The sequence below is a fragment of the Protomyctophum parallelum genome (assembly GCF_964188405.1).
Source record: "Protomyctophum parallelum genome assembly, chromosome: 7".
Taxonomy (NCBI): Eukaryota; Metazoa; Chordata; class Actinopteri; order Myctophiformes; family Myctophidae; genus Protomyctophum; species Protomyctophum parallelum.
In genome coordinates, this window is record NC_139705.1 from 12,420,456 (window position 1) to 12,439,838 (window position 19,383).

The 19,383-nt window shown below is 41.7% G+C and overlaps 1 protein-coding gene across 5 annotated transcripts in view; it reads left to right on the forward strand.

Annotated features, from left to right (window-relative positions):
* kif1b (kinesin family member 1B) overlaps nt 1-19,383 on the forward strand; it is an 88,393-nt gene that overhangs the window by 23,889 nt on the left and 45,121 nt on the right. For 3 of the 5 annotated variants that reach the window (XM_083769172.1, XM_083769175.1, XM_083769173.1), the window contains exons 5-14: nt 2,110-2,178; nt 4,073-4,251; nt 6,315-6,426; nt 7,334-7,411; nt 7,534-7,599; nt 8,269-8,344; nt 8,577-8,655; nt 9,557-9,699; nt 15,161-15,375; nt 19,090-19,169. In XM_083769172.1, coding sequence (XP_083625298.1) covers nt 2,110-2,178; nt 4,073-4,251; nt 6,315-6,426; nt 7,334-7,411; nt 7,534-7,599; nt 8,269-8,344; nt 8,577-8,655; nt 9,557-9,699; nt 15,161-15,375; nt 19,090-19,169 — 1,097 coding nt within the window. The remainder of the gene's footprint in view (nt 1-2,109; nt 2,179-4,072; nt 4,252-6,314; nt 6,427-7,333; nt 7,412-7,533; nt 7,600-8,268; nt 8,345-8,576; nt 8,656-9,556; nt 9,700-15,160; nt 15,376-19,089; nt 19,170-19,383) is intronic. The other 2 variants (XM_083769174.1, XM_083769176.1) reach the window with 1 other exon arrangement.

The following is a 19,383-nucleotide window of genomic DNA, read 5'->3' on the forward strand; positions in this document are numbered from 1 at the left end:
ACTGCCTTTTCAAATGAACACGAGCAATGGGGTGACTGCCGAGTCTTGACGTATTTCGACGCACATGTCTCGTGTGCGTTTAGTCATCTACAATAATTGGTTGCCGCTTAAAACTGAGCAGCTAAGCATTCTTCTCCGAGAGCATACTGCATTAAGAAATTAAGTTTCCAGCATTGGCACATCACAAATGAGTTACGGTATTGACGACCAATGGCCTGGATGTTGAGGATGATGATGATGAGCTTACTGGAATGTTCTTGGCTGCCATTTGCCTAGATCAGGCTTGGGCAACACTAGTTCCACACTCACTCCAGAGGGCCACATTGCATAAACTGATGGCAGATCTACAAGCTCAAAACGCGTCGCACTGTGACGCGCTTTGAGCTGGTAGATCTGCTATTTTTGAATTGGAATCCTGAAAAGTAACATTTATTTAATTTCAAATGCATTTTTTAGTTAAAGGTTAATTATGTTAACTTTATGAACTTAAATGCAATGCATGTACTGTAACAGCTGAAATAAATTATTAATTATGTATCAATATTGGGATATTAACCTGCGGGCCATATGAAGTGAAGGTGAGGGCCGCATATGGCCCCCGGGCTGTCAGTTGCCCATACAGTATATGTATATAATATATGGTAGATGAATTTAGTCGCGGTACATTTCTGTATAACGTATTTAAATGTCTTCTTACCTTCATCTAAGGCAGATTGCATCATTCGATGTCCAATTTCATCAAACCTATGGGCCTGTGAACCTGGCCTTATTTTCAGTAGACAAATCAGACCCAACCTATTTTTTACAAACCACCTTGAACCAGATTCAGACTGCAAAACCATCCAAACGTTTTAAAATTTATTTTCTATTTCTAAGATGCCTCTCCCTTTAGACAATGGACACTGGATCCCATTTTGTTTTACTTGTGTTTCATTTATTTAAACCTGTGTTTATTAGTGTTACTGTTGTTTTTAGATCCTTTACTCAGTAAAGTAATAAATCTTGCCGGACAAGTGCATTACATTTTTAGTTGTCCGTTTGACAAGTGACTCTTGGTTTCACTTTTTCTGTGACGCTCTTGGCAACAATATTGTCTGGCATTATTGTCTGGCTGTCCTAATAATCACCTTTACAATATTGTTAATAATACTGTTGTTGTACAGTAATTCATTCCTAAGACTTGGGAGTAAAATATTGTCCTCTAGTTTCATATCCATTTGAAAGTTCTGGCAGAAAACGTGTAAAAGTAAAACGTCCTAATCACAAACGTTTGGGGCACACAATTGACAGGTGTGTTGCGATTATTGTGGGGTAATTGATCACACCACCTATTTTTTGTGCCCAATACATTTGTGCTTCCTAAAGGAAGTTATAGTATGTTCAGTACTGCACCCATTCTGGGCCCTCGCAGGAGAGAATGTTGTGAGAGATGTTGTGAAAGTGGAGATATTTTAATAAATACACATTTTCTGCCAGAACTTTCAAATGAATATGAAACTAGTCCCCAAAACCTCTTAGGAATTAATTATCGGATGAGTGCACACACAGTGCTACAAGTTTAAATGCCGACGAGGTCAGTCTTTTAACCATGCGCGGATAGAACTGACCTATGGCAGTGTATTTGGAATACATGAAATGTATGTAAGATCACAGACATTCTAAGGCTATTAACTTGTAAACTGAGAATATTCAAACATGTATTCACCAAAACAAACTTACAGGTAGTTGATATAAAAAGTATTTGCGTGTGCTCGTGCTCCGGACAAGTGACTTTTATGCCCGGACAAGTGAATGGGAAATGTACTTGTCCGAAGGACAAGTGCCTCAAAAAGTTAATGTCAAGCACTTCATATTTACTCCTAGTTTTACTCTCCTGTATGTCTCGTTATCTTTATGTCTGCCTTCTGGTTTATTTTATACTTCGTATGAAGGGACTGAATAACAAGTCATATAAAATATTATCCGCCAAAATTTTACTTCTCTTTATTATTTATCCATAACTTCATAAAGTTATCCATTGATCTCATTTCCGCATTTCCTTTACATCTCCCCTTTTCCTTCCCGAATGAAATTAATTGACAGTAAAAATTTATTCTCTCTGCCCCTCAGCTCTGTGAAGACCTTTTTGATAAAATCAATGCAGACAACAACAAAGGCGAGCTCTCCTACTCGGTAGAGGTGAGTTTCACACTGCCTGGGGGGGTGGGGCTGTGTGTGTGTGTGTGTGTGTGTGTGTGGGGGGGGGGGGGGGTCGGTAAACACACATGTCACTCGATAAACGCACTTGGGAGAAGTGTTGACGCTTCAGCGCAACACTTGGTTTCGGAAGTATCAATCTGGAAACCAATTTGGCAAAAATAAATCTTTTAGCTTCTGCGGACACCACCTCCTTTTTGTGTAGGAACAGGAACTCTGTTTGGCTCCTCCCCTTTCTTTGTCCACTTCCTCCCAGGTGCTTCTGTGTTTGTTCCTACTAACAACAACGCTACATGATTCAGCTGTTGGCAGAATCTGTCTTGAGTTTAGGTGCAGGTGTCACACAGTGAAAAACAGCATCGTGAGCTTGTAGAGGGTGCATCACTGGTGTGTAACTCAGGGTTGGGGTACGGTCACACATGCGCAACTGAAACGGTTGTTTCCCTTTCACTTCCATTTTCCAGGGGGGTGGAGCTTGCGGTTGCGGTGCGTTGTACATCTACTATTTTTGGTGTGCAACACTGGCATACATACAAGTATGAATCAAGCTTATATTAAGCTTTAAACTTGCCTTGTTCTGTCTCTGATGAACCCTCAAGTCATGGTGCGCTGTTAACTGCCTGGGGGGTGGGTTCTATAATTGTCTTTCTCGCCACTTCCCACACTCTCATTGTTTTCTCCCTTTCTCTCTGTCTCTCACCCCTTCTCTCTCATGAACCCTCTCTCTCTCTCTCTCTCTCTCTCTCTCTCTCATATGAACCCTCACAAGTCTTGGTGCTCTGTTGACTCTGATAATACATCAATCTCACGTTGCCTGCAGCTTCTGAGCTCTAGGGTTTCCTTAGCAACGGGCCAACGGCGCTATTACGAAACGTTATTAGGTGGAAATATAAATGTCTTGTTTGCTCAAAGCTGATAGCTAAATTTGAGTATGAAAATGAAATGCTAGGTGATTCTTATCTAAGATGATGTACAGTATTTTGAGCGCTGGCTATTTTGTTCATGCTGTTTGGTAATTTTACCCAGGCGATGTATTGGATGTTAGGTCACCAGAATGCATCCGCATAATGACATACATTATTATAATGCTGTCAGCAATAAAGTATATTGTATGCACTTTGTTTGAATAATGCAGTATAATATATACTTCTTATGTTTTACCCCAAAGTAATACAATTACATTTTATTATAGTGCTAAATCACAGCAAGTTGTCTCAAGCTTTTCACATCGAACAGAGACCCATTGTTTCCCTACTAGGCGAGCATTTGGCAGCAGTGACAAGGAAAACGTCCCCTTTAACAGGAATAAACCTTGAGCAGTCCCAGGCTCTGCTCTCAACTGTAGAGAGAGAGAGAGAGAGAGAGAGAGGGGACACAAAGATGCTCAACAATAATATCAACTATAATGACAATAACAATAACAACAACTATAATAACGGTCTGCAGCCGTTTACAATGAAAACCATGGAAACCCTCGATCCACAGCCGGGTTCTCTTCTATCCTGCTTTTCTCCCTCCTGGACCCAAACTGGGAGAAGGTTCCACACTTGAGAAGTTACACTATTCTACTTTTACAGATTCTAGGAATGCCAAGTACACCTACGGTACATATAAACACATACATTTTGTCATAAAAAGTTATCCCAGATAAATATATCCTGCTATTGCTTCACCGCGGTTGTGAAGTTCTTAAGGTCTCAGCAGACGGCACAGAAGCCGTACTTTCTTCCTCTGGGCATAACTCTACATGGCAGCAGACCTACATGATTTAAAACCACACAAATGTAGTTTGCGTGCTGTTCCAAGTCGATGCCTTCGCAGCATAACTCTGGGGGCAGCCAAACTGATGCTATATTCTTCATGCTGTGGTTTCTAGGTCAGTTATATGGAGATCTACTGCGAGAGAGTTCGGGATTTGCTTAACCCCAAGAACAAAGGGAACTTGCGTGTACGAGAGCACCCCCTGTTGGGTCCCTACGTGGAGGACCTGTCCAAGCTTGCCGTCACCACCTATACAGACATCGCTGACCTCATGGATGCAGGCAACAAGTCCAGGTAAGCCCGGCCTCAGAATGACTCGGAGGTCTGTGGAGAGGAGGATGGGGTGGTGGTCATTCTAGATCCAGACCAATAGACATTATTTGACCGTCCCGGACTTCATACAGTGCTTTACAGTAGGTGAAAAGTGTGACACGTTTTACAGATCTACAAGCTCACAGTGTGTCACATGAGCTGCTATTATGAAGACTTTTGAACAGTGCTTAAATATTTAAATTAATAAATGATGGATTGCGTTTTGCTCTTTTTAACAAGATATTAGATGACACATTGGTAATCTGTGTCCCAACAATCTGGCATCGGGCTGTAGCTACTAGTCGTGTTAATTAATTAAGAGCCCATTTCTGGACCCATAAGTACAGTAAACCTGTTGGCCTAGAAGTGAAACCTGCTAAACATAATCTCTAGGCTAGTACTGCTTCCACTGTGCAAGCGGAGTGGACTGCCCAGTGCCCACCCTTCGTTTGAGGGGGAAAAGGGGTAACGATGTGGGAAGTTAACACCTGCATCCTGTATTTGAAATAAATAGCCTAATAGAATAATGATGGATTCATCATTATTCTATTAGGCTATTTATTCATGTGTTTATAACATGCTGCAGATTGGTTTTGAATCATCGGGAATCATCAAACCTGCATTTTTGTCACTGTTGACCGGTTATTTTTTGAACGGAATGTGTATGCACATGTGTGTGTTTGTGTGTTTCTTGCTTAAATATTTACTGTGGCCACTTAACATAAATAAAATGACAAACGGAAAGAAAAGCACAAATACTGTAAGTAGTAGATCGGAGAGGCTTATTGTCGGAGAGGCCAAGAACGCGAGAGTCTATCCCCGTTGCGCTAGACCCCTGGGAGATGGATTGCCGAAGCGGAGCGCACCATAATCTCCCACTACATCAGCTCCCAGTACTTGCCGCACAACTTGCCGCACCCAAGCTGCGCTACCCAGGCCCGCGATCGAACCCATGACCTTGTGTTCGACTGAGCTACCCGGACACACACAAATAAATGACTGGTTAAACCAGGGTAGAACTAGAGTGATACGGAAATAATAAGTGTGTCTGTGTGTGACACCACCAACCCAGTCATAATCTTCCCATGCTGACTCAGAAGGATTATTTCTAGAACATGGCGTATAAAGCCCATGTCTCCCATGTGGCGATCCCTGTGAAATGTATTTATGTTTTGTGTCCTCACAATATAATATTATGTACGATTCCCTGGTCTCACACAGACTTTACACCCCAGTGAAATTCTAATAGAAACGATGATTCAAATGAGTCCTGAGATTCATTGTAACTAATCTTTGTGTCCTGAAAGTATTCAAGTATTCAGTCAATACTCTTTTTTTTATTTTTTATCCCACGATTTTTGTGACTCATTTTTTTCACCCAGTGCCAATGCCTAAGCTGTAATCCTGGGCGCTACTCTCCCTCTGCCAAACTGGGGAGAGCCCCGAACTGAGCTCATGCTTCCTTCAATGCATGAGGAGTGAGCAGGCTACTTCTCATCAGAGGAGAGTTTCCCCAGTAGCACGTGGAAGGAACACGTTATTCCAACCAGTTCCTTTCCCCACAGAAAGGCCCTTTCGCCACCCCCCCCCTAGGGTATGAGAGAGGCCCCCAGTGCCCACAGCGCCCCCGGCAGGAATCAAACCGGGACCTTCTAGCTGTGAGGCGACTGTGCCACGTGCCCCCGGCCCTAATGTCCCTTTTTATTTAATGATAAATACAATATTGGCGCTTTTCAGGAAATGGGGAAACGGAACCTGTGTTCCAATGGATCCAATGTAATTGGTATTCAAGCACAAGTTCTTGTTAAATACTTTTCACTGGTTAATATTTATAAAACCCACAGAGAGCTTTAGCCACTTTCAAACTGCCATCCTATCCTTAAATAAAAATAAACATAGCTGATCTGCAAACTAACAACATGAGCCAGCGTGACGACTTGTCAGCTTGTAGGCTGGCTATTTTAAAGTAGAAAACGGGGCATGGGTTTATGGAAAAGCATAGAAACAAGGAGACAGCAACAAGTGTTTTCTGTTTTGACCTACAGAACTGTGGCCGCCACCAACATGAATGAGACCAGCAGCAGGTCCCATGCAGTCTTCACCATTGTTTTCACACAGAAGAAACACGACAGCGAGACAGACCAAACCACAGAAAAGGTCAGAGGGAGAAGGAAAGGCAACCTTCTGTTGAGACTTTGCTTGAGCTTCTGAAACCTATCTTGGAGGTTCTCCACATGTCTTAACTCCTGCTTCAGAAACTATTGTGGGGGTTCTCACCATGTTTTACTTTCAACTTCTGAAGCTGTGTTTAAAAATGCAAAACAGGAAATTCACTCGATATAACAAATAAGGGGATTTGTGTATAATGTACACTACCATAGGAACTAAAGAAGGGAAATGGCAAAAATAAATAAAAGCATAAAATGGAAAAAAAAACGTGCACACGGTTACGTAAACTAATATTGTAGCACAAAATGTCACACTTATTACATCATGACACCATGACCAATCATTCTGCTCTGATAAAATTAGGGAGGACACATTTATTTTATCCACTGACAACACTTCTTTTAACTCCGAGTTTGAGGTCTAGACAATAGTGTGACTTGGTCAGTGTGGTTATCTGAGGAAATAAATATCCCTTTGGGATTTTGCTTCCCACATTTCCTCCGATTGTAGAGATAACAAAAGCCACTGTGTTATTCTAAACACAATGCCTATTGTAGTGAGATACAGATTTTATCGCAGGGTCATGTCTCATTTTCCCAGTAGCACTCACATAGTTGAAATGATTTACAGTTTTTTGGGGGGTGGTTTGGTTGCATTTGTTCAAAAGCTTGAATGAATTCATAACGGGTTCAAGAGGCCAGTTGCTGGTGGCCATTCTGCTGTTCTGTCATACTCAGGGTTGGTTTGACGTAAGGGCAAAATGGCCACCGTGTGAATAATGGTCTAGCAACTGTGAATGATTGTGATGGCAGTGATTATCCCTGGTGCATCTTCATTGGTGCATCTTACATATTGGTTTGGTGCATGTTACAAATCAATGTATTGTACTTTTCAGGTCAGTAAAATCAGTCTGGTGGACCTGGCAGGAAGTGAACGAGCAGATTCCACAGGAGCCACGGGCACCAGGCTAAAGGTAAATCTCCCTTTAGGTTAATTTATACAGATTTTCAGCTGATTTCCAACTGGATTATTGCCGAAAATCTAACGGATGGTTTCAGGAATAACACACATTTGCTTTATTCCGTGTTGTTGTAGGAGGGAGCAAACATCAACAAATCTCTGACCACATTAGGAAAGGTTATATCTGCCTTGGCCGAAGTGGTGAGTTGTGCATCTTGTCTCTCTGTTTCTCCTCTTTCTCTCCCTCTGTATTAATAGGTCTTCCTTCTCTTAGCCTCTCTCCTCCACTGTTCCCTCTTCTCCTAGTATTGTCAAGGAATCTGTGTATGTCACTGGCATGCGGTAATATTGTCTGCCCTTGTGTTCTCTCTCTGTCCCTTGTGCTGATAATGCATACCTAAAGGATAACACTATCAGCAAGGTAAACCCTCTGACAGCTCAACTATTAACATGCTAAGTCTTTAAAAAAATAAAAGGAAGATTTGATAATCCTTGTCAAATGTTGATCATGCCACTGTGTCATTTCCACATTAAACGACTTAAACCCTTTGTACTGTAGTAAATGAATTAATACTTAGTCGGTTCTTTTTTTCTCCTCTTCGCCATATCTCTTAACCGAACATAGCATATCTACAAGCTGTGCAATTGAATACAAAATAAAATAAAATAAAGTGTGTTTATTAAAACAATCATTCAGTTATATGACCTTGTTTCTGCTATATGTGAGATATTTGTCATCATACTAATGTATGATCATTGTCAGTGATCATTTGTCATTTTCAGTGCTAACACAGAGAACATTGAATGAATAATGTTAATGTCGCTGTCTTCCCAGACAGGAAAGATAACATGTTATGTTGTTTATCGCAGAGCAAGAAGAAGAAGAAGACTGACTTCATCCCATACAGAGACTCTGTTTTGACATGGCTGCTGAGGGAGAACCTTGGTATGATATTAATCATAGAAAACGACTAACTTTTCAGTGGGAAATCTATCTGATAATAATGTACATTAAATGTTTAGCAAGATTATTCCTGGCTCAAAGAAAAGCCACAAGTGTCTGTGTCTGCACACTGTAGCAGACCGTTCCCTTTTTGATTCTGATATTGTGCCCCTCGGTCACAAGAGTAGATTTTCAGTGACACAGAACTGACCCTTTATGGATGCTGTGTTTTCAGGTGGAAACTCCAGAACGGCTATGGTAGCTGCCCTCAGTCCTGCAGACATCAACTATGACGAAACACTCAGTACGCTTCGGTACGTTTTTCTGTTAAAGACACAGAATGATTGAAATGTCTGTGTGTGTCTGTCCGTCTTTTTTTTGGCTTTTTGCCTTTATTGATAGTTTCAAGTGAAGATGGACAGGAAAGAGAGAGAAGGGGAGAGACATGCAGCAAAGGTCATCATGAGCGGGACTCGAACAGGTGCCACATATAGGCCAGAGCCTATATGTGGCATGCACCTGGACCACTAGTCTGTCCGTCTTTTTTACAGTTAATCTCCGGCATCGTTGGACCGATCATCGTGAAACTGTGCACACACACTCCCTGGAGGCCAGAGCATCACATTAGCCTGTTGTAGTGCCACCAGGAGGACTGTTTTGGCTCACTGAAATCAATATACATTATCTCTATAGTCATGTGATCAAGACAGATCTGTCCGATTTTTCATATTCCATCCTGATTTGCTTCCAAAGTTTGTGGGGGCGGTCTGTTTTGCACAATATGCCACACATCATGAATGCAGAACGCGATTTCTGGGAACCTTTGCATGCACATTCCCACTAAGCCAAGGAAGAACCTTCATCTTTCACATTTTTCAAACCTCCTCATGGTGGCGCTACACTTCACATGTTGGCCTATAACTCTTGGATGTACAGTCAACATATTTAACACATTTTCTTCAAAACACACTTTTTGCTGCTACTACATATTTTGTCCAAAACTCACACAAATCGGTACACATCATCTCTGGGGATCATGTGATCAAGGTGTATAAGTTAGATGTTTCAGATCCTGTTCCAAGTGGCTATGACTGCCTTCCAAAGTTTGCAGGCCCTGGGTAGGCAACTCGGCCTGGCGGATACCTGTACTTCGAGAAGCACACGTCTTCATGCACTGAAGTTATCCTGTTTTGTTTCCCCCCCTTCCTTTGACAGCTATGCTGACCGTGCCAAGAACATCAAGTGCAACGCTGTCATCAACGAGGACCCCAACAACAAACTTGTGCGCGACCTGAAGGACGAGGTGACTCGACTGAAGGAGCTGCTCCGGGCCCAGGGCCTGGGAGACATCCTGGACGGTAAGGCTCCATTTTCAACCCGCTGCAAGGCGTGCCACGATGCGCTGCACACTACCTCCTCTCTCAGGGTCTACGGTACCACAAGCTGGCATCATCTCCACTCTCACATTTCAGCTGTTGTTGCTCATCAATCCAACTCTGCCCTGCCCTTTGTAATGGCTACATACTAGCACCTAAAACTCGATTAGAGCTGCAACTACTACCACAGTAAATAACATGGTGTTAATTTAACTCTGAGTGTGTACAAATCATTTGAACTCTCAAGGTTACAAATGGAGAAATGAACACTGAGGGTTTGCTGTATGCAGTAGAGTAGATAAGTGAGTGAAATTATCAAATTCCTTAGTGTTCGTGGCTACTTTAGAGCACAACACTTAATTTACTGCATACTGTTAAGCACATAGCCTATAGTTACATAGTGCCTATTAATGATTTCTAATACCTGAATAACCAGTGCACAATTGCATGCTTAACCTACTGTAGCACTCGACAATAGCCATCCCATCTTGTCTAATCCTCATTTTCCTGTTCATTCTCATCGTACTACTTGGCGAGAAAATGTCTGTAAATGTTTCCTTCCATTCTACTGGTCCTGAACTCTTATCCTCTCCATCCTTTCCTGCTTACCCCTCAGCCGAGCCTATGGGGGATGATTACCCAGGAAGTGGAATCAAATGTGTGTATATGAGCAGCGATAGTCGTGCGTCGTATATTGATTTCTTTTTGCACTACTACTGCTAGCTAAGCTAACATTGCTTAATATATCACAGGCCGACCAACCCCTCCTCAGCTTTTTGCATGTCAGTGCTGAAGATGCTAAGATGCTAAGATGCTAAAGCTAAACATAAAGAAATGCAGAACTGCAAGGCTTCCACTGGCCCGCTGATGTGACTATGACTAGCATGCCACTAGATAAGCATGCTTTGCACTGGCATTGATTTGATCAAACAAAATTATGAAGCTGAGACAGAGCTACATTATTTACTGGTTATTACTATACAAAAGAAAACCCTCACAAGGTACAGATTGACGTCTTAACTTCATTAACCTCTGATTCCATCTGAATATCTTGTCTCCTCCGCCACCGCAGCCCACTGACATCATTTTGACCATTATGGCTCCTAATCTCACTCTCTCCAACTCTTCTCCTTGCCAGTGAGCTTGTGGTCCGCACCTTTATTTGATTTTCTCCTTTCATTTTGACTAATTATCCACTGCAGGTGACAATGTTCAAGGCATTAGAATGCAGCTTCTCAGTCCTCAAAGTGAGGCTCAGAACTTCAGGCGGAAAGGTGCATGATTTTACTTTACTGGCTAGCCAGACTAGAGGTATTTGTATCCAGTTGGTGCTCATTTGAAGTGATTTTGCAGTAGTATTGAGTTAATAGTTTCTGTTAGCTACAATAGCTAGTGTGCTTTATTTTTTTCTTGCTTTATTCTCCAAAATCCCCAACCTTTCATCTCTTGTCCTGTCTTTTGTTCCAACATTCCCTGTTCTGTCAATCTCACAAGCTGCGTAGTGTACATGTGTATGTTCACCTAATAATATCCATAGAAAAGAGCATACATTTGTCTTATTTTTCCCTAGAAAAGATTCAGTTGGCCAACAACTAGGTCTTGCTTTTTCTCCTTTAGGAAGGTCATAACTTGCCTGTCCTTCTGCAAATTTTAACTATAAATGTCAGCACCTCTTAAATTATTCAATGGCTTTTATCAGTTGACCATATTTATAACCACTTAAACCCTAGCGCCCCTTTTCTGGGGTGAATTTTGGGCCAAATTGTATGGAGTGAAAACAGAAGGGGGCCTAGTATAGGGCCCTGACCCTGAGGGACTCCGGTTAACTAAATATAGGGTCTAAGTGGTTTTAATGTTGAGAGGACAATGTTTCTGAAAAGGACTAGAGAGCAAAATCTCTTGTCACCTGAGATAGTAACCCTTCAGGCCATTTCTTTTAGATGAGCCAGCTGACCTTTATAGAGGCTGCTCTGGCTGTGTGACACAATGAATTTGTGTGACTGTGTCTGTGTGCGCATACATGTGTGTGCATCCGCCTAGGGTGAATGAATTGAATGACTGAACTGCAGGCTGAACATTGGCAGCATGTGCCAATATTTATCACTCATGTCTCCTTGCAGCCTATGTCACCGTCCCATACTGTACTTCAGTTGATACAATGCCAGCAGTTTTCACACAGGGCATTTTACAGCAGTTGACATTGACAAGACAATAGACAACTCTGTATCAGTGGACCAATTTTTTTTTTTTTTAATGTTCTGTTTATTCATTTTTTGTTTTTTTACAAATAGAAGTAAATTCAGAAATAAAAACAGAGTGACAAATACAAAAAGAAACTAAAACACACACAATAACAAAACACAAACTCCAAATCAAGACAACCAAAGAACATTCAAAGCACAACAAAACAATAAAAACAATATATATATATATATATAAAAAATAAAAATAAAACTCCAATATAGTCAATATACATAGATCATGGTCACAAACATCATCCAGACAAGACAGGTTGGGCTGTCAGGCGACAGTTATACAAGTTCAATCAGGGGCACAAGCGTAAGGCGGTTAACATGAGATAGAAAAGGCACTCCAATTTAGTCAATATACAAAGCAGATCTCGGTCACAAACATCATCCAGGCAAGACAGGTTGGCAAGTCAGGCGACAGTTAATCAGGTTCAATCAGGTTCAATCGGGGGCACAAGTGTAAGGCGGTCAACATGAGACAGAAAAGGCTGCCATGTTTTACTGAATTTGGAGATTGAGCCACGCAATGTATATTAAATTTTTTCCAATTTAAAAAAATGCAGTATGTCAGATATCCAACGGGAATGTGAAGGGGGGTATGTTTTTTTCCAATACATGAGAATAAGACGTCTTGCCAGAAGCGTCACAAAAGCGACAAGGTCAGATTGATATTTAGGCAGGGGGATAGTATCAGGAAGGACGCCAAATAGGGAAATAATAGGGGATGGCTCTATGGGAAACTGTAACACATCTGAAATAGTATCAAATATAGCTGACCAAAAAGACTAAGGCTGGACAGGTCCAAAACATATGAAGAAGATTAGCTGGAGCCTGGTGGCATCTATCGCACGTTGGATCAACACTATCATAAATCCTGGCTAACCGAACTTTGGTCCAGTACACCCGGTGGAGAAATGTACATTGCAACACCCCATGTTTAGCACATATTGATGAAGAATGAACACGACCCAATGGCCTCCCAGGTTTCATCAGAAATGTCTTCCTCCAGGTCCTGGGCCCAAATATTCTTATAGGCAGTGGTTGAAGGTTGAAGGTCAAATAATGAGGTATAGAGTGACGATATCTTTCCCTTAAGACTAAGAGGAGCTGACGCTATAATTATGTCTATAGGTGAATTAGGTGGAATAGTCGGGAAACTAGTAAATTTTTGGCGAACAAAATCACGGACTTGCAAGTAACGGAAAAAGTGGGTTCTGGGTAGCTTATACTTTTGAACAATCTGGTCAAACGAAACGAACGTGCCACCATCAAACAAATCTTTGACTGACTTAATGCCATGATCATACCAAATTTTAAATGCCCGATCTTGTAAGGAAGAAGGAAATAATGGATTTGCACACAGAGGGGTTAGTAATGGGAATAGTTGAATATCAAAATGGCGTCTAAACTGAGTCCAGATCTTAACCGTCTTCCTGCCATTGCCGAAGCCCTTCGGCAATTGAAGCATTAATTTGATATTAACGCTTGCTGCCATTGCCGAAGCCCTTCGGCAATTGCTCTTTTATAGTGCTTATGATTGATCAAGCCATAATGCTACTCACGTTAGCCGGTTAGCTAGCAATGTTGTTAGCACTGCACTGGATCGTTCATATTAATTCACCGTCGCCATAAGAATCCATTCTATCCGTTTCTTTCAATCGCCTGTATCTCCTATTCCTTGTCCCAGATGGCATTTTTGGTCAAAACAGCGTTTCTTTGACGGCACGAGCCGACGTTGTGGAGTGCTAAAATGTACCGGCATGATTCGATAATGTAAACAAAGGTTGTCTTGGCAACGTAAAGCTGGCAGGGATAAGCTCACTTCCGGTTGAGGCAAAATGTGGCTTTTCAAAATAAGAGCTCAAATTAAAAAAATGCTGGCATGAATTAGGTCCTAATTTCTCAATAAATGGCAGCAGTAAAAGGGTTAAGAGTCGACTTAACTAAAACATTGGAAGAGAATTTAGATAATGGCGCAATTGAGGGAGCACATACTAAGGCAGTCAGAGAAGCCGGGGCACAGGAAGTGGATTCCATGAGCCACCATGCAGGGGATGATTGTAGGTTGTAGTCATGCAGCCAATACAATATAACTTGAAAATTAGCAGCCCAGTAGTAGAACAAAACATTAGGTAGTGCCATTCCACCAAGTTGTTTTGGTTTCTCTAAGATGGTCTTGCGCTGCCTCGCCATCTTTTTGTTCCAAATAAACCCTGAAATAATAGTATCCAATTTTTTGAAAAATGATTTGGTAATAAAGGTTGGTATACATTGAAAGAGATACAGAAATTTAGGAAGAATGTTCATTTTAACCGAATTAATACGGCCTGCAAGTGTTAACGGCAGAAGAGACCAGCGCTCAAGATCTTGTTTGTTTTGGAGTTAAAAGTGGAGAGAAATTGTGTTCAAAAAGTTTTTCAAATTTATCTTTAACGATTACCCCAAGATAAGAAAAACCGTGGCGGGAGACTTTGAAAGGCAATGTTTCTAATGGGTAGTCACGGGCAGCATCATTTATCGGGAAGAGCTCGCTCTTATCAAAGTTTAATTTATAACCTGAGATTTCACCAAAAGACTCGAGAATAGAGAGGGCATAAGGTAGAGAGGTGGCTGGATCAGAGATATATAAAAGCAGATCATCAGCATATAATGAGACCTTGTGCTCGGCACCGCCTCTAATTATACCACTCAAGTGCGGGCTCTATCAGTGGACCAATTTAACACACTAGAAAATAGAAATTATTGTTGTACATTTTACTAGGTGGATGAGGATGACTGATAATCTCATTATTATGGCCAGTTTAATTGTGGCCTTCGGAGACTCTTTAATTGAATTTAAGCTGAAGCTGCAAGCTAGTGTTTTTCCCAGGAAGTGGAATTGAGTGGCACTCGTTTAAGTATTTGATAACGTGCCGAGCTCCTAGCCTAGACACATTACAGTACCTGCCGTGAAAACTGCTGCTCTGTGTAGCTGACCATTTTGCTCTGTGTTTGTCTTGTTGTTGTGTGATATCTGTCTTACACTGCTGTTTCCTCCTCTTTGTCCTTTTCTCTCTCTCTCCCCAACTCCTCGTCCTTATTTAATTTATTTTTCATATTTGGTTCCTCAATTTTGTGTGCCATCTACTCCTACCCTGTGTCTGTCTCTCTATGTCTCTCTCCCCCTCGCCATCTCTCTCCTGGTGTTGGCTCAGACCTGAAAGACATATCCAACAATAAGCATAGATACTTGCTAGCCTCAGAGAATCAACGCCCTGGCCATTTCTCCACAGCCCCTATTGGCTCCCTGACAGCCTCCCCATCTTCTGGCACGCTCTGCAGCCAGGTGGGCCTGCTGCAGTCTGTCACCAGCATCCAGGAGCGCATCATGTCCACCCCAGGAGGAGAGGAGGCCATTGAGAGGCTCAAGGTAAATTATGGCCACGCTATAGTCTTGAATCAAGATGCATGTACAGTACCTACAGTAGGATAGGACAGTGAGCCAGTGACATCCCAAACAATGACGGTATCATAAAGCCAGGTATTCCATGCAGCGTCAAGAATCAAGAAAGTTATATTTGTCACTTGACTAACTTATACAAGTACAAGCAGTGATAAATGTATGTGGCTATGACTGTGGCTATACAATTGTTTTGAATGCAGTTAGGTGAAATGAGCAGGGGTTAAAGCAGGGGTTCCCAAAATGTTCAGTTTGAGACTCAAAAGATACATTTGGTGTTTCCCTGGAACCCAAACATATATTTATGACTTAACCACTTACACCTATTTTCACTAATAGTGAAACAAATGGGAATTGACCTCATGTTTGGGACACACTGAGCTATGGCCTTACTGGGGTATGAACAAACACACCCCGTGTCATAGACATGGCTAGCATCTTGCACAACAGTTGCAACTCAGATACGTCCTGTACCCTTACCTAAATACATTGTTCTATTGGGTTGAGGACTTGGACATAGACAAATCTGTGTGTGGGCTGGAAGTTTCCAACACCTTTTTGGGAGTGAGTGCTTGAATCACAGAAATAATTGGAAAGTTTTGTCAGATTGTGGTTAGAGTGTCTGCCCTGAGACTGGAAGGTCGGGGTTCAATCCCTGGCCGGGTCATACCAAAGACTCTAAAAATGGGACCCCAATACCTCCCTGCTTGACACTCAGCATCAAGGGATGGATTGGGGGTAAGTCCCTGCGATATACTAGCGTCATGTCCAGGGGGTGTACTTGTACATCAAGCTGCCTCACGCTACAGAAACAGGAGATAGGCTCCTGCCCTATGGGCCTCATGGCTCGGCAAGGCTACTTTGTCAGATCATCACCTCATGAAGGATTCAGTTTAAAACTCAGAAAACGTTGCCTTAGAAGGGAGCAGCAGAATCCTGAAGTCTCAGTCTCGCACCACCCCGGTTTCCAAATGACTGTCTGGGACACGTCTGGCTTCTGTCTCTGCGAGGAATGGGAAATTCTAGAAGTCTCAGTCTGCAATCTGACCTCCCCTAGTCTACGTACAGTATACTATAGTGAGAATAAAGCTAGCCTTTGCAGTGTAATGTGTAAAATTGTGAAGATGTACAATGGAATTGTACCTTGTTGAACATTGACAAGATCAATTCATTCATCAATGTTCATATTATGTTTAATAGTTATCGAGGATAGATGATTATTATTATTATTATTACGTTTTTTTAACACACCAACCTAATTCGAATGAAAATCAAGGTACTGACAGGAGAAAATATTAATATATAAGGTGCAATGTTTTCTTTGAGGGGCGCTAGCCTCTCCTATGTCCAGCTTTGAGGTCTGTGTGAACACAAACATTGAAGACAAAAGTGTGTATAATAGAGTCAAGATGTGCTTGAATCTTCATAATAACATTCTTTTTGTATGGAAACATGTGTTCATTTTTCCCTGTAGGTTGTTTAAGTCAATAGTTATGCTGTTTTCTCTTGTCTCTTCATTTACATATTTAGGTAGGTCATGTGTAAGAAAGGGTTAAAAATGAACCCCTTGGGACATTATTATTTCTTGTTACCTGGCAGAATCTTAAAATAGACCCTTCAAGGATTCCGGAAAAACAGGTGGCGTTAAAAAATCCACCCTCTGTGCGTGAACCCCCTGTTCCATCTATCTAGACTAAGTGGTTTTGAAGGAGTCTAGCGATTTGCATTTCTTAACAGCTGTTGCTATTCGTCTGACTCTGTTGATGAGGGAGTACATCAGGTGGCAACGATCAGCCATTAGGAGCAGCAGTTTCCATGGCGATGGTGGTGCCCAGTCTAGGTATCTGTCATCCAGTGACGTCAGCCGTCGACGCAGATAGGGAGGATATATTGGACCAAAAATAGACCTAGATCTTTACGGTGTCTTTATGGCGTCGACGTAGATAGGGAGGATATTGGACCGAAAATGGATCTCGATCTTTATATGGTTCTAAAAGTCGATGGTTGAAGCCAATAATAATTCACTCCGTCCATAGGGCGGTGTTCACAGTGGAGCAGTTTAACTAACCATAGGACCTCATTCTACCATTAGGTTTAGCAAAATAAATGGTAATAACTCTAGATATTGTAGCATTTCAGTGATGTGAATGTGTTTAACAGTTGAATGGAGTTTACTAGGTCAATTTTTATAGTGAATATGGTCAATTGTCATTGTGTTGTTTGATGCTATGAAGACACAATAAACTTGCAAAAGAAGTAAGCTAACGTGTCAGGTGCTGTGTTATGTCACAGAAGGATTTGTAGTGTGACACAGAATAATATATACCATGTCGAGAAGAACAGATGGCTAGGCCGATAGCCCTTTACAAAATCATGTAGCCTTAGTTTAGTAGCAACATCCCCTGTTTAAGTTTGATTGATTGAAGTAATTATTAACAGTATGCAGAATGGGTACATTTCTACAACGAAAGCACAACTCAATACAAAAACTTACTGTGGACAACACCATGATCAAAAGCTTATCTTTGAAAGACAAAGAAGAGGTCCCGCACACTGTCAGACACTTGCCAAATGTGCTCTTTATTTGGTCTCAAAAAATGTTGCTCTTTATTTGGTTCCAAAAAATGTTGCTCTTTATTTGGTTCCAAAAATTTTTGCTCTTTATTTGGTTCCAAAAAATGTTGCTCTTTATTTGGTTCCAAAAAATGTTGCTCTTTATTTGACTGCAGTGTCTGACCGTGTGCAGGACCTATTCTTTGTCTTTCAGAGATACCATTTTCATTATGCTCTATTGCCCTACGCAGTACGCACCTGTCACCAGCCTTTTAAGGTCTTTTGCTAAAAAGCATTACACTTAACAGGGTCCACCATTTTCAATTCATCAGAATATTTAGAGACTTACAAATATACACTTATATACAAAAAACCACACCCTTGTGAAGTGAGGGGTGCTCTTGTCATCGTACTTCATCCATTCATTTAATCTTTGTGTAGGACAAAAATAGCCGATTTATTCGTCCACATATGACGTCATATGAATTTCAGCCGTACGTAGGTGCCCTTTGAGAGCGGTGTTGAATGAGTCAAGGGATTCACATGTCTTAATGACAGTTGTTAGAGCATTCCACATTTTGGTGGCATAGGAGCGACGTGAATTTAGTCCCTTGTTTGTGCAGAATCTGGGTTACACATGGTTTGTTGAACTCCCTCTCGTGTTGTGGTGGGTGTTTTTTGTTGACATTAAGGAAGTATTTAGACAGGTACATGGGTATCTTGGTGGTGTAGCGAATCGTGTGGACCAGACCCATTCATTGCAAGATGCTGTACTCTGTTGTCAACCCTAAGCCATTCCAGCCTGTAAAGCTGGGCAGGGGTGAGGTGGGTGGGCTCAAGCCCTGGGTGGGCGGGCTCAAGCCCTCCACACAGAACAATGTGCACCTAACACAGTTTATATTATATTTTCAAACTTTTTTTCCCACTCAAATAGTGTTGAAACTATTTGAGTGAAAAATCGGATGCAATTTCAGTAAGATGCTGTACCGTATGTCCCCAAACGGCTAAAACACAGAAGAAGCCCACAGATCCAGATGCCATTATTATTAAGTACTGTAGTGTATATTAAGACTGTGCTCTTACTTAGCTACCTTTTGTTGACTTCTTTCTCTCTCTCTGACCTGTGCTTAGGAATCAGAGAAGATTATTGCTGAACTCAATGAGACCTGGGAGGAGAAATTGCGGAAGACGGAAGCAATCCGTATGGAGAGGTTAGTGTGTGTGTGTGTGTGTGTGTGGGTGTGTGTGTGTTAGAGTTCTAAACTCTGCCCGAACTCGACCAGGCCCGACCCGACCCGGGGATTTTGGGCCGGGCCGGGCCTAAAATGTATGGTAATCAGTAGGGCCGGACCGGGCCTCGGGCTCCATGAAAAAAAAAAATATATATATATATATTTTATAATAATAAAAATAACACACATCACA